Source organism: Denticeps clupeoides, chromosome 3 (genome assembly GCF_900700375.1).
Source record: "Denticeps clupeoides chromosome 3, fDenClu1.1, whole genome shotgun sequence".
Lineage (NCBI taxonomy): Eukaryota > Metazoa > Chordata > Actinopteri > Clupeiformes > Denticipitidae > Denticeps > Denticeps clupeoides.
This window is the reverse complement of record NC_041709.1, coordinates 5,505,903-5,519,478: the sequence shown is the minus strand read 5'-3', so window position 1 is coordinate 5,519,478 and position 13,576 is coordinate 5,505,903. Positions and strand designations below refer to the sequence as shown.

The 13,576-nt window shown below is 41.9% G+C and overlaps 1 protein-coding gene across 1 annotated transcript; it reads left to right on the top strand.

Annotated features, from left to right (window-relative positions):
* Positions 1 to 838: 838 nt before the first annotated feature.
* Positions 839 to 3,015, top strand: ccnb1 (cyclin B1). Its single transcript, XM_028973082.1, has 9 exons — positions 839 to 924; positions 1,194 to 1,325; positions 1,416 to 1,520; positions 1,615 to 1,800; positions 1,901 to 2,059; positions 2,138 to 2,374; positions 2,455 to 2,595; positions 2,664 to 2,774; positions 2,856 to 3,015. Exons 1-9 carry the CDS (start codon positions 904 to 906, stop codon positions 2,955 to 2,957), a joined length of 1,194 nt encoding a protein of 397 aa, XP_028828915.1. The 5' UTR covers positions 839 to 903; the 3' UTR covers positions 2,958 to 3,015.
* Positions 3,016 to 13,576: the final 10,561 nt, after the last annotated feature.

The window sequence follows — 13,576 nt, the reverse complement described above, 5'->3', positions numbered from 1 at the left end:
TATTGGTGTAGTGAAAGAAATCACCTCTATCGGATGAAATCCCAGAGGGAAATTCAGTTTCCAGCAGTTTAAATTTAATTTAAAAGGTGTAGGGTTGGTTCACACCAGGCAAAGCAGACCTAATATAGCCATGTAATCATGGAGGACAGTTTGGGAATATAATTCCTCCAGTCATGGCACTGATCATTGTTCATTTTACCCGACTGTAGATTAATTAATCGCGAATTATCATCCAGAAATGGGGAGATTTGAACGGGTCGGATTGGAATCTGCAGGAGACCTGTGTGAAAGAATTCCTTCTATCGGCTGTAATAGACAGATGAAATCTACATTTACATTTACAGCATTTATCAGACGCCCTTATCCAGAGCGACTTACAATCAGTAGTTACAGGGACAGTCCCCCTGGAGCAACTTAGGGTTAAGTGTCTTGCTCAGGGACACAATGGTAGTTAGTGGGATTCGAACCCGGGTCTTCTGGTTCATAGGCGAGTGTGTTACCCACTAGGCTACTACCACCCTTCGCAGTTTTAACGTGGAGGACAGTTTGGTAATTTAACTCCTCCCTCTCTGTGGACAGACATGGCCTGATCGTTGTTTATTTCACCCGACTGTACATAAACAAGTCGCGAATTACGGTCCAGTTAGAACATTTCGATCATCCACTGTGCGCGTTTGATTAGTTGGGCTCCCCGGCGTTAGTCACGTGGTCTAAAAGCCGTTGTGGGAGCGCGTTGAAGTCAGGTGTGTTACATCCAATGGGATGGCAGGAAATTCGAACAGCAGCCAATCATATTCAAGCGAGCGACAATTTAAACCCATAGGCTAGCGTGTGGTGCTGTGTGGTGTTCAGCTGCAGTCTCTCTGTCCGCTTCTTGCTTTTCGGGTTGACGCGTCTTCTGTAATGGCTCTGCGTGTTACAAGGGTGAGTTTTAATTCTCTCTTCTTTTTTTTTTTTTTGTTCTCTCCTCGTAAATGTAAGTGTTTAAGTAAGCGTTTGTTATGCTTGAATTTTGTGTCATTAATCCAGTCCACCATCTGTGGCGTGGTTTGAGTAAACGCGACTGGCCTTTTAATAACGTGTAATGGTGCGTCGACCGTTTTTATTTATTTATTTTGAACGGAAACCTGTTTATAATGTGCATCTGCGATATGCCATGCGTGCACTGGTGAAGTTCTTCATTTTCACGACAGAGCTCTCGGCTGGCTGAGAACCCAAATGTCTTGCCTGGCAAAGCGGCGGCTGCCATGAAGCCTTCCCTGAGACCCAGGGCAGCGCTCGGTGAAATCGGGAACGTCGCCGTACCGAAGCAAGCCCTCAAAAAGGTAACTTGAGGTTCACTAAGACATTTTATTTATATTTCTCATTACAAGTTTCGCCTGCACTTATTCCTTTGGCCCGAACTCTAATCGCAGGACCTTAAAGCGGAAGTTACGAAGGTGATCGACAAAAAGCCATCGCAGTTGGAGAAGGTCTCCGAAGTCCAGCAAAATCCCCCGAAGGTTAAAGATGAAGTTAAGGTGATATATATATATATTTTTTTTCTCCTTCCTTAAATTGTTGCTACCAGTAGTCCTTGATCTGAGGTCTCTGCTCCCCCTACTTGGTCCACAGGTTTTGCCAGAGCCTGCTTCCCCGGTCCCGATGGAGACTTCTGGCTGTGCCTCGGATGAGTTGTGCCAGGCCTTTTCTGATGCTCTTATTGAAGATATCAAAGATGTGGATTCTGACGACTACGACAACCCAATGCTCTGTAGCGAGTATGTGAAGGACATCTACAAATATCTCCGTCAACTTGAGGTTTGTATTATCAGGATTGAGTGCTTATTTTATTTATATATATATATATATATATATATATATATATATTTATTTATTTCATTTTTATGCCCCTCTGCAGACTGACCAGGCTGTCAGACCTAAATTTCTTGAGGGACGTGAAGTTACTGGGAACATGCGTGCCATCCTTATTGATTGGCTTGTTCAGGTCCAGATCAAGTTCAGGCTGCTTCAGGAGACCATGTATATGACAGTTGGAATTATTGATCGTTTTCTTCAGGTTAGATGACCACTGCTTCTACAGCACGCACCCCCCTCCTTCTGCAGTGCCTCTTCCTAATTCCCCCTTCCTTTTTAGGATAACCCAGTGCCCAAGAAGCAGCTCCAGCTTGTTGGTGTCACTGCCATGTTCATTGCCTCTAAATACGAGGAGATGTACCCACCTGAGATTGCTGACTTTGCATTTGTGACTGACCGTGCTTATACACCTGCACAAATCCGGGAGATGGAGATGAACATCTTAAGGGTCTTGAACTTCAGCTTTGGCCGGCCTCTCCCCCTCCAGTTTCTCAGAAGGGCTTCGAAGATTGGAGAGGTAGTTTGTCCGTTTTTATTCCTTCTCCTCCACCCACCCATGTAATTTTTCTAAAAATGTACCCTCTACTTTCCCTATAGGTGTCTGCAGAGCACCATACCTTGGCCAAGTATTTTGTAGAGCTCACAATGGCAGACTATGAGATGATCCACTTCCCCCCTTCCCAGGTGGCCAGTGCAGCATTTGCTCTGACCCTGAAGATTTACAACTGTGGAGAATGGGTAAGTGAGTCCTGCCTTAATCCTGCTTCTCCTAGTCAGATTTGTACTCACCCTGCCTGGTTCAACAGACTCCAACCCTCCAACACTACATGGGCTATGCTGAAGAGAGCCTGGTCCCAGTTATGCGCCACATTGCAAAGAATGTTGTCAAAGTGAATGAAGGCCTCACAAAGCATCTGGTAAGTTGACCATGCTTTGCACGCAATAGGTTTGGTGGTCTACCTGGTAACTAAATTTTATGCTTCCCCCCCCTATTCCAGGCTGTAAAGAACAAGTATTCCAGTCAGAAGCAGCTCAGAATTGCCCTCATTTCGCAACTTAAGTCTTCACTTGTTAAGGACCTTGCTAAACTGGCCTCTTAATGAGGTTCAGGGTGTGGGCACCATGTGCTCACTCTTCTGTATAAAGTGTAACTTAAATGAGTGCTTTTAAACGTTTTAGGCTGTAGTTTTTGCCATTTGTTCATGGTCTTGTGAGACCTGCTCTGCCAGTCCTTATCTGGACTGTCATGTTCATTTTTTTTTAAATGCAATAAATGTTTTAACATGCAATTTGTTTGGTTTTATTATTTAATTCCATTGACTAACCAAAGCTGAACTTTGTCTTAGCCTCAAGCCAAACCAGACAAAACTAGTCATTTGACTGCTTAGTTGCTCACACACCTAAACAAATTACCCAGTCTATAATTTTTATTAATTTTCTCTCTGCACAGTTTAATGTGACTTAGTACTAAGCATCTTTGTTTTGAGGACCTCCATTGTGGCTTTGAGGTTTCACCAGGTGGCGCTATGCAACTGTTAATCCTTCATCCAGGTTTTTTTTTTTTTTTTTTTTTTCTTTCTCTCCCCCTTCCCTTTTCCTCCCCACTTCAAGTCATTACCCTCATGTATCACTGCCCCTGTTTGACAGTCATGGTATAGTTGGTATGACTCTTTGCTGTTAAGTGTCAGGCTGTTGCTGATATTCTTAGAAACGAATGGAATCTAAAGTACCCCGGCCGCATATGCGTTTTTCCACAACTTGCCATTTCCAGTAAGCTCTGCAGGCTGTCTGTGTACTGCCCCCAACCCCCTTGTGTCCCTAGTCACCCAGTCTTATTTTTGGCATAGTCATTCTAAACATTTTACTCACCCAGATTTGTGCGATGCTGTGGTTTTCCTTTGCCAAGGACAACTTTACAGGATTCTAGAAGGTGTATGTGTAAATATGATCAGTTCGGTCAGCTTTTGAGCTTAATGTACTGTGCAAGGGCAGTGATTTCCTTTGCTCCATCTACACCCATGGCCCTGAGGGCTTATGGGAAGCTGGGCTCCTGAAGGGTAAAAAACACATGTGCCCCAGACCACCAGTTGTCTGAGCCATCGTGCAGGCTCCGTGTGGCCTTCTGATCAGAGTCCTGCTTAATCGGGTTCTTTTAGAATTGGCACAAAATTAAGCTCATCACACGTGCTGCAGTACAGTAGACGCCATCTGAAATAGTTACTGAATGAGGAGACACACAGCAGAAAAAGATCCCTGCCATCACATTAACTGTAGAAATATAGGTTTTTCTCTCTCTGTGTAGAGTGCTTCTCAGTTCCACCCGCTTCGGTCCTCCTCGGGGACTAATGATAATTAGTCTCAGTTCCTCTGGAAGGCCTTGCTTTTAAAACCAGGCCCATGCAGAGAATTCATTCTTGAAGGCTGAGGTCATGACTGGCCAGCCGGATCAGTTTACAAGTCGGATTCTTCCCGAGGAGTGCGGGACCCAGATGACTGAAGGGAGGGTAACAATGGTGCCGAGACCGTCCGCATGTTAGACCCCTGCTCGACCCCGACGCGCAAGTTGTCAGGCGTTGTCTGTCTGGCTGTGTCTCCCAGAACATGCGAAAATGGACAGTAAACGAACAGTTTTTCTCAGTCCCACTTGACTGTGACAGCCAGTCTGGGAAATAAATGTCTTAAGGAGCATATCTTCATTTTAAGGCAATCTTGCCTACGTCCTTGAACAGAATTTGCGAATATTGAGAGTCATATACGGTATGTCAGTTTCCTTTTTACTGTTGTTTGATGAACTTGGCCCACGGGATCATCTGCTGTGAATGGCCAGGCACACCGCGAAGCCTTCCTGCCTGACATTTCATTGAGGACTAGAATAAAAAAAAAAAAATGGGAGCAGTCACCCGTTGATCATGCAGGCGATGCACTTTTCCTCCCATGCGCTCCGTTTGCGTGTCATGATTCAATAATCCCGAACCCAAAGCTGGAATACGCCGGGGGGTCTGGGGGGGTGCTAATAGGTGCACGGCCGGCAGTACGTCCGGATTCTCCAGGCACAAAGCCGGAGCGTAAATAAACACTGAGGCATTCATTTACAACAGTTACAGATTTTCAAATAAAAGCTCAATGTGCTTCCCGATTTTTTACAGATCGGAGTGGCTCCGTGGCAGATGAAGGGAGGGAAGTCGGCCCAGACACTGCTCTGCCGTAGTCCAATATGAAAAAACAAGGGGAATAATAGAGGGGAATAATCTATAGTTTACAGACAACGGGAGTAATATGTCCAGATATTAGTGTTGCTGAGGGTGAGAATTTTGTGTCCAAATTTCATAATTCATAGTGCAGTCAATCAAGAGGAATCCTCAAATGAAACGAAATGATGTCATCTGGTGAGCATTTCTATATTCCAGGCATACAGAGAACTCAGAGAAATGTCTGGTTTCTCCTTACTGTTCCTCATTATCGTGAACGTGCAGCCATGTAGACTGGTACGGTGGCATTTCTAATTGTCATTAGATCTCCACGGTTCACAAGCTTGACAAAACCCATCCATTAACATTTACCTGGAGTGATTAAGCAGAAAGTCTGACATTCAGTTACTTAGGTGTGAACTACTTAGGTGAGTGTTTTAATAATGAAGTAAAACATGTTCTGTAGATAACACCAGTAAAAACCCAACCTCCACATGTTCACTCATTTTGGTCATCCCGTGTGTAGAACATTGTCTTTTTGCATATTTTATATGTATATTTAAACAGGAATATGCTTAGAATGTATTTCACACATTGTGCCGAAGCCTAGAAGTAAACAGATGTGCAGCTGTGTTAACATGACAACTATATACTGTCTGCAGTAGACTGAAATCCATATATATATATATATACACACACACACACACACATATATAGATATAGATAGAGAGAGAGAGAAACTCGCAGCTCAACGCTGCATTCAGTCACCCATCACGACTCCAGAGATGCGGACGAGGAATCTGAAAATTGAACCACACAGATGTGAGCGGAAGTAGCCCAGCAGATGCACCATGACTCACTGTCTGTTATCTGGGCGGGGCTGGCAGCAAAATGCTGTAATTCGACCTGCGTGAATGAGCGCCATGTTTCACCCCCCTGTTATAAAATCCTCGGGGGCTGAAAGGAAAAGGGGAGGGGTGGGCTGGAGGAGTTCAGATGATGACACTCACTAAATTAACCTTCAGGGTCATTTGGGCATTTTTGGTGTCTAAAGGGACAAATAAACACCTGGGGACAATCAACATGAGCTGAAACGAGCCTTTAACCCCCCAGGCATCTTCACTCTGTTCACATTTGTACTGTTGTCAGGTCTGGCCTGTTCATCGTTAGATTTGTGGAGTGTGACTACAACTAATGGTCTGTGAATATATTCAACTGAAGATACAAAGAAAAACTAAGAAAAGGTGTTGTCAACACCCCTCACATCATCGTCATCAGGTTTCCCCCAAATTGGTTTTAAAAGTTTGTTAGTTTTGAATCACAGTCAGTAATTTCACCTGCAAAAAATTTCAGACATGTCGGTCTGGCTCAACATATTTCCATTATTGTCGATTGTCTTATATAATCTCATTGAGAAACAAAAAACAGTGCTGGTGAATATATTGTAACTGGCTCAGTTCCACCCCTTTCGTGAAACATTTATACTTAATTTCATGTCACAAAATTGTGTTTGAACAGCAAAATTCCAAACTATTTCATAGTGAACAGTTTCCAGAAATACGTAATAATAAAATGCGATCAAATTGTCAGTCGGGCATTGTTTCCGCCTGCTTCCTGTATGTTGTGTCCTCTGGAAGAAAAAAAAATGCTCTATTGATTTATATTTTGTCAATATAGGCTAGTTTCCTCTACTATTATACTAATGCACTTAGGCCAAATGTCCCTGCTGTTTCTGGACAGGTTATATAGTGCACCAGGGCTTCTAAATTATTCAAGAGGCCCGCAACAGCCGAGGCCTCCATTAGAGACAGGCAGTAATGATGTCACCCAACCCTGTGGAGCCAGACGAGGGATCCCTTGGGGCTTCGTGATTGCAGGATCACTCCACCGCAATGATCCCACCTCTACTCACTGGCCACTCCATCTGAGAGGCACAATGTCTGACCCTGTCCACTCCTTTCAGGAGACAGCGTTTGAGCATCAGATGTTGTGTCAAAGAATATTTGTCCTTGAGATGTGGCAGAGCATTAAACAAGGAGCCCAATTGTAACAGGTCTAGCATGTTTATGCGAGGCAAAGAGAAAAAAAACAGGCGTGCCTTTAATGATTCTTTTTCCACATTTTTCAGGAATTTCCATAGTCCTTGCTCCAGAGGAATGCACTACATATGCATAAAAAAAAGACAAAATGTTTCTCCCCACATTAAAAAACGAGCAGTGTTGAAAGTTATTGCCATGGAGCCTGGACATCAGGATACACTGGAATGAATGCATGGCTCGGAGTTATTATCACAAGAATCTTCCAGGGAGCAAAAGGTTCAAACCCCACTGAAACGCACCGGCTTTGTAATCAGAGTGTTCCGTGGTGGACGTTTCTGGGGAAGCTGCATTTGTACACATCTGAATAAAATTTGTTTTTTGATTTGCGGTGCATTTAGTCTCACACAGTCATTTTTAATGGATGTGCAGCTTGGAAACTGTTTCTCCCTTTCAGCTTAAAACCCGATTACCAAACAAACCTAAACAGAGCAAAGAAATGAACCCATGCTGCTGTGTGTAATAGTTTCAGCAGATCAATGCTAATACACCCATGTGGCGCCATTCAGATGATAACCACATTACAGATACCGTAAATGTCTCCTTGGTATCACGTTATGGATTTAGATGCCTACAACACTCAAGATGAAGTGAACTGAGTTATGTTGCACATACATATAGTCTGTAATAAAAAGTTAAATTGTTCTTTTCTGACTCTTTTCTGGGCGTCTCCGTCAGTACGAGCCCCCACTTTACTGGGTTTCACAGCTCATCAATTAGCCAAAAGAACAATCAAATTATTATAGCGATGCATTTTTTAATCAATGCAATACATAACATACACTCACTGTTTCATCATGCATCATTGTAATAATAACAATCTGGTATGTGTGTGAAGTGATTGTCACTTGTGATACACAGAAGCACAGCACATGGTGCACACAGTGAAATTTGTCCTCTGCATTTAACCCATCACCCTGAGTGAGCAGTGGGCAGCCATGACAGGGGCCCGGGGAGCAGTGTGGGGGGACGGTATGGTGCTTTCGAACCGGCAACCTTCTGATTACGGGGCCACTTCCTTAACCACTAGGCCACCACTGCCCCAATGGCCAGTTAGGCTTCAGGACTGCAACAAGAACAAGGTGAACTATCAAAAATGAATTCAGTCTAATTCTGGACCTGAGCTAAGGGGGTTAATGAGCACACATCCAATCCTGAATGTGTACATTTTCAGCAAAGCCTTGGCTGTGTTTGCTGATGTGCTACTCTGAATATGAAAGTCTTATAGGACTGTGTGGGAAGATAAAGCAAGGAGTTCACATGCATTATACATATTATCTGCATTTGCACCAGGCTGTTAAATGTTCACAATGTGCTAAGTGCTGTGGTTAACTGGTGCAGTTTATAGCAGCATTCACATGGTCAGTGAGAAACGATGTGGGCGTGAAGATGTCAGGCCTGTCGTTGCTAGTGCTCTATGTACAAATGTGGCAAATTATTCCATTCACAGCCATGAAAAACAGATCAGGTCTGGTGTGTTACTATGAAACATGTGTGTTCAAACATGAGCAAAATTATATGCATTACAGTCAAAAAAAGAAAGAATGATGGTTTTTATGGAAGCACACAGTCATGGCTGAAAAAGGGCTATAGATAGATCCGAATGTAAAGTTTGATGAGTACTTTACATGACAACCTACTGTATTAACATTAAATGGAATTTACAATTCCATTTAACCTTCTTTGATATAAAAAAAGCAGTTTCCTAGTCAGTCTGCTTTGTTCTGCCGCCCTTTACAACCTCTCCTCTCTCCTTCATGTGAAGTCATCTCCTCTTCCTGGACTCTAGTTTAAGATCTCTGTCAGGTTGGGCCTTTCTTGTTACACAACAACTTAAAAACAAAATTTGGCATCTTAAAGATCAACGGATCTCGTATCACGGCAGGCCAGTACACCCCCAACCAGAAAGACACAGACATCAGACTGAAAATTTGAATTTTGAAATGTTGGCTGATGTGATCTAACATTTTTTTTATTTCTGGATTAATCAGTCATCAGAAGAATAAATGAATAAGGCCGGGAATGTAGTGACTGAGAGAATCAGGACAGACAAAACTGGCTGCACACCCTGCACTGTGAAATGGGTTTTCCAAATGAACAGGCCTCCCCTTGCATCTGCTATTTAGAGCAAGATTCCCAATTTTTAAAAATTTTATTATTTTATTTTATAATAGGGTCACTGAATACATGTTTTTTTAACATTGATGGAAAAATCCCATATAAATTGAAATACTGTAACATTCAACCTTCCATGCATGTTTTTGTTATTGAGCAATATATAAAAATACACTTCATAGACTCATAGAATCAGCATAGAATCTATATTGTATTTGTTCCTTATTGGGCCTTATAGGGTGCTTAGGATGGAGATGAAGCGAGCTGAAAGGGTGCTGCCCAACTGCAGGAATGTAATACAAAGCCGCCATGTCTGCAGCAGTCTGCTCTACCCACTCGCTGAGCTGGGAAGGGGCTACTGTTTCCTCACAGGTTTTAATCTCCGCAGTATTTAATTTCAGGCTGTTCTGCTTGACCGGGGTGACCATGTCCTCTTGTGCTCTCATCTTCTGACTCAATTTGTGCAGTAAGATGAGCAACAGACTGGCTCTGCAGAAGGTTCTGTTCAGGGTTTTAATATTCTTTTTATCGAATTGGTTGTCATTGTGAAACACAGCAAGCACAGCATGCGGTGCATACAACAAAATGTGTTCTCTGCTTTTAACCATTCACCCTTGGTGAGCAGTGGGCAGCCATGAAACACGCCCGGCGAGCAGTATGTTTTGCTCAGTGGCACCTTGCGGCTCAGAATTCAAACCAGCAACCTTCCGATTATAGGTCTGGATTCCTTAGCTGCTAAGCCACCACTGCCCCGGTTATATATTTTTTTGCAGGCTACGTTCTCAATATATGTCATAAAATGTATGAAAGTGTCAAAAAAACGCCATGGGGAACATAACCAAGTCAGTTATGCAAAGCAAAATACAACCACAAGGTCACAAAAGCACAATTAAAATCTTTAACAAAATTCTTATTATGGCATATATATATATAGAGAGAGATAGATAGATAGATAGATAGATAGATAGATAGATAGATAGAGAGAGAGAGAGAAAACAGATATGTTAAATCAACATATCTGAATGGACAGACGAGCCAGATAGGAACAAAATGTTTCCAGATGTAATTTTTCTCCTCCGAATTGTAAATCAGGTATAATTATTCAGAAGAATGTTGGCGGCAGGCCAACGTAATTTGCAGCCATTAAAACTCCACTGGTGTTTGGGTTATCTACATATAACAGGACTCCTGCTGTTCAAGCATTTCAGCAAATAACTATTCATCTTTTAAACTACAATAAATATGTCCTAATGAATTTCTTATCATATCAAACACAGATGTAAGGTTAAGATATGATAATTCATGCCATATGGATGTAGATGTATATTATTTTCCAGGGGTCTCGAAGTACATTTTGATGGTTCACTTCCTAATAAAGTAGCAGAATCAAGTGGAAAACCATAATACACAATCATACTCTTCTTGAAACATACATTCTTTTAACATGCAGGCATGGTAATAAAAACAACCTTTTTAAACCTTTAATGCACAATTTGTTTGTAATTTTCAATATCTTTTTATTGGGTCCAATCTGACAAGTGGTCAGAATACGCATCTTGAATAAACATCTTGAATAAACATCTTGTCTTTTAGTTGTTTTCCTAATTTTGTGTGGTATTTCAAAGCTAATGAATTTGAAACTACGAACTAGTGATGCACATATTCATGTTCGTGTGACAAAATCTGTAAAATTGGACCACCTCCTGAATAACAAGGGGAAAATAACATGCCCTGAGGCACAGAGTGCATTTTAATAATGTTGCACTGTCACCTTTCAAAGGTGTTCAATTACGCCTGCCAAAGGATTACACCAGCACAGCACTCAAGCAGCGCACTCGTACCACGGCATCAAAATGCTCCGAGATGTTGTTACTCGTTTCATTTAGACTCATTTGTCATCTTTGTTAAAGATAACGAAGAGAATTTGTAATTATGCACTGTAGGCATGGCTCGGTTTAATTTCTGCACAGAGCATTTTATCAGCAAAATCTCTCCAGATCCTTTGGGAACCTGGAGGTTGCGATGTTTTAATTGGTCTTCGCTGCAGCAGAATTCACTCACAGAATTTACCCATCACATATCAACTCATATTTACAGATATTATTTCTGTACCCAAAACGAAGAAAAAAAGAGCTGGAATGAGTTTCCAAGCATGGAAACAGCAAATGGCCATTCCGGCACTATTTTTACACCGTTCGCGCGGTGACGCCATTACCAGCTTGTCACAATACTGTGTTTTCAGTGGCATCCTGGTGTTCCTTTCTGACACCCCGTGTGCCTCTTTCCCATGAATGACTGTGCATTGCTTCTTTGTGCATTGTGATTATGCTCATGGGGAGTGCAGATGTCCTTTTGAATGGCTTTGACAAGTGCAAGGCCATTGTAATTAAATCTGAAGTTGAGGTTGTTATTAGAGGAGCCGCTGAGTTGTAAAAGCGGGTAGTGGCTTGTGTGCAGAATGTGACACCATCTTAAACAGGCCTCTCAGGACTTAACCGTTACAGTGACTAAAGCTGGACTTCCTTTAACATGTTTTTATGCAAAACAAGAGGTTGTCACAGATTTATTATTAATTCAAAGACTGAAGGATAAGGTCACATCTGTGGCTTTTTAAGAGCAATTAAATCTCCACTTGTGCCAACTCATCCCTGTCCGGTTTCCAATGAATGCTGACTAAACTGCTGCATGTACTCTCTGGCCCGCGCTGGAAAAGGCCATTTTAGCAGATTTTATAATGTTGATAAAACTATTAGGAAACTGAGATCCTGCATGTCCAGTCACAATTGAAATTTTTTGAAAGATGATCTGTATGGGGCAATGGGCTAAATTGCTCCATAAGAAGCTCATGCAGCCACTCACAAATATGTAATATTGAGTATTTTGTTCAGCAAAGACAAGACAATGTATAATACTTTTTTGTGTTTAAAACAGGTGTTTTGGGGTTATTTGTGAAAATGTTTGCTATTGTCAGCACTGTAAACGAAGGGTTATGGAGAATGGAGGAGGGAGAACCACCCAGTTTTGTCAGATTGGACAGTTTTGAATTTATTATTTCAGAAAAAAATTAAGAATAGGTATTAGCCAATTAATATTTAAGTATGTTAAGTAGCAGTCATATTGATGTAGAAATCTGGAAAATTCTGAAGGGATCAAACAGTGCTCTTATGTAACAGGAATTCCCCCACCTTGATTATGGCAAGTTCTACAATATTATAAACCAGGCAATATTTTCCATAACACCTCAAAGAACTGCAAGGTCATGAGGAATATCCAGTGACCAAAAAAAAACCCAAAACAGAAACAATTCTTCTCCTGTTTGTGTAACACTATTCAAATGACCTCAATTAGAGTCCTCAGCCTGCTTAGTGTATCTTCCTCCCTATCTTTGGCCATCCTTATTTGTATCTGGCCTTGACAGGAAGGCTGAGAATTCAAACAGGCAGATAGCATGGCAGCCATTTAATTAATGTTTCCCAAACTGGCAGGAGGTTACAGCTCCTCGGTGAGATCCTCAAGCAGTGACAAATTATATCATTATATCATTTTCAATTATAATATGAATGGATGAGCTAAATGAAGGAACTTCCAAGCAGCCTTGAAGAGAGTGATGCTACCATTTTCTCCGTCCAGTATTTTCAGTTAAGATTGTCATTAAATCATCTCTGAACAACACCTTTACCTTTACAGTGTAATTAATATTTGAAATAAGATTGCTCCAAATCACACATACGCCTTATGAATCCATTACAATGATAATCTGTTAAACACGTCCAAGATGGGATTCTGCAACCTTTGCAGACGTCCTGCAGCCTGGCCAGTGACTGCATGCAGACAGGACGCTGAGATTAAACGGGTCACCAATCAGCTCCGTCCGACAGGCAGGCTGTGGGTAGTAATGGAGGGGAGTGGAGTGTGGAGGTATGTTCTGCCAAACGGCTATGGGCCAGAGTGTGGGGGTGGAATATGGAATTTTCTTGAACCCCTTTTCCAAGTTGCAACATCTTATAATTTGTGTTTTAGTTTTAAGACACATTCATCAACCTTTTTCAGTCATGTAGTAAAACCACTTAACCACGGTAAACCGGTGTCTCTCTTTTGAGCAGACCACCAGTCCATCGAAGAAACACATGGACCTAGGGTTATTTAGCATAACCCCAGGACCCAGGTTACACTGCACCACCATGCGTCTATGTGTAAGAATGTTCATAATGTCCTGAAAAACACACTGATTCTGTGAAATGTTAACATCTTCCTCCTTATTTGTATACATTTCTTCTACATGTAAAGTTCATAAACAACACAAAGCAGGAAAATGCTTTC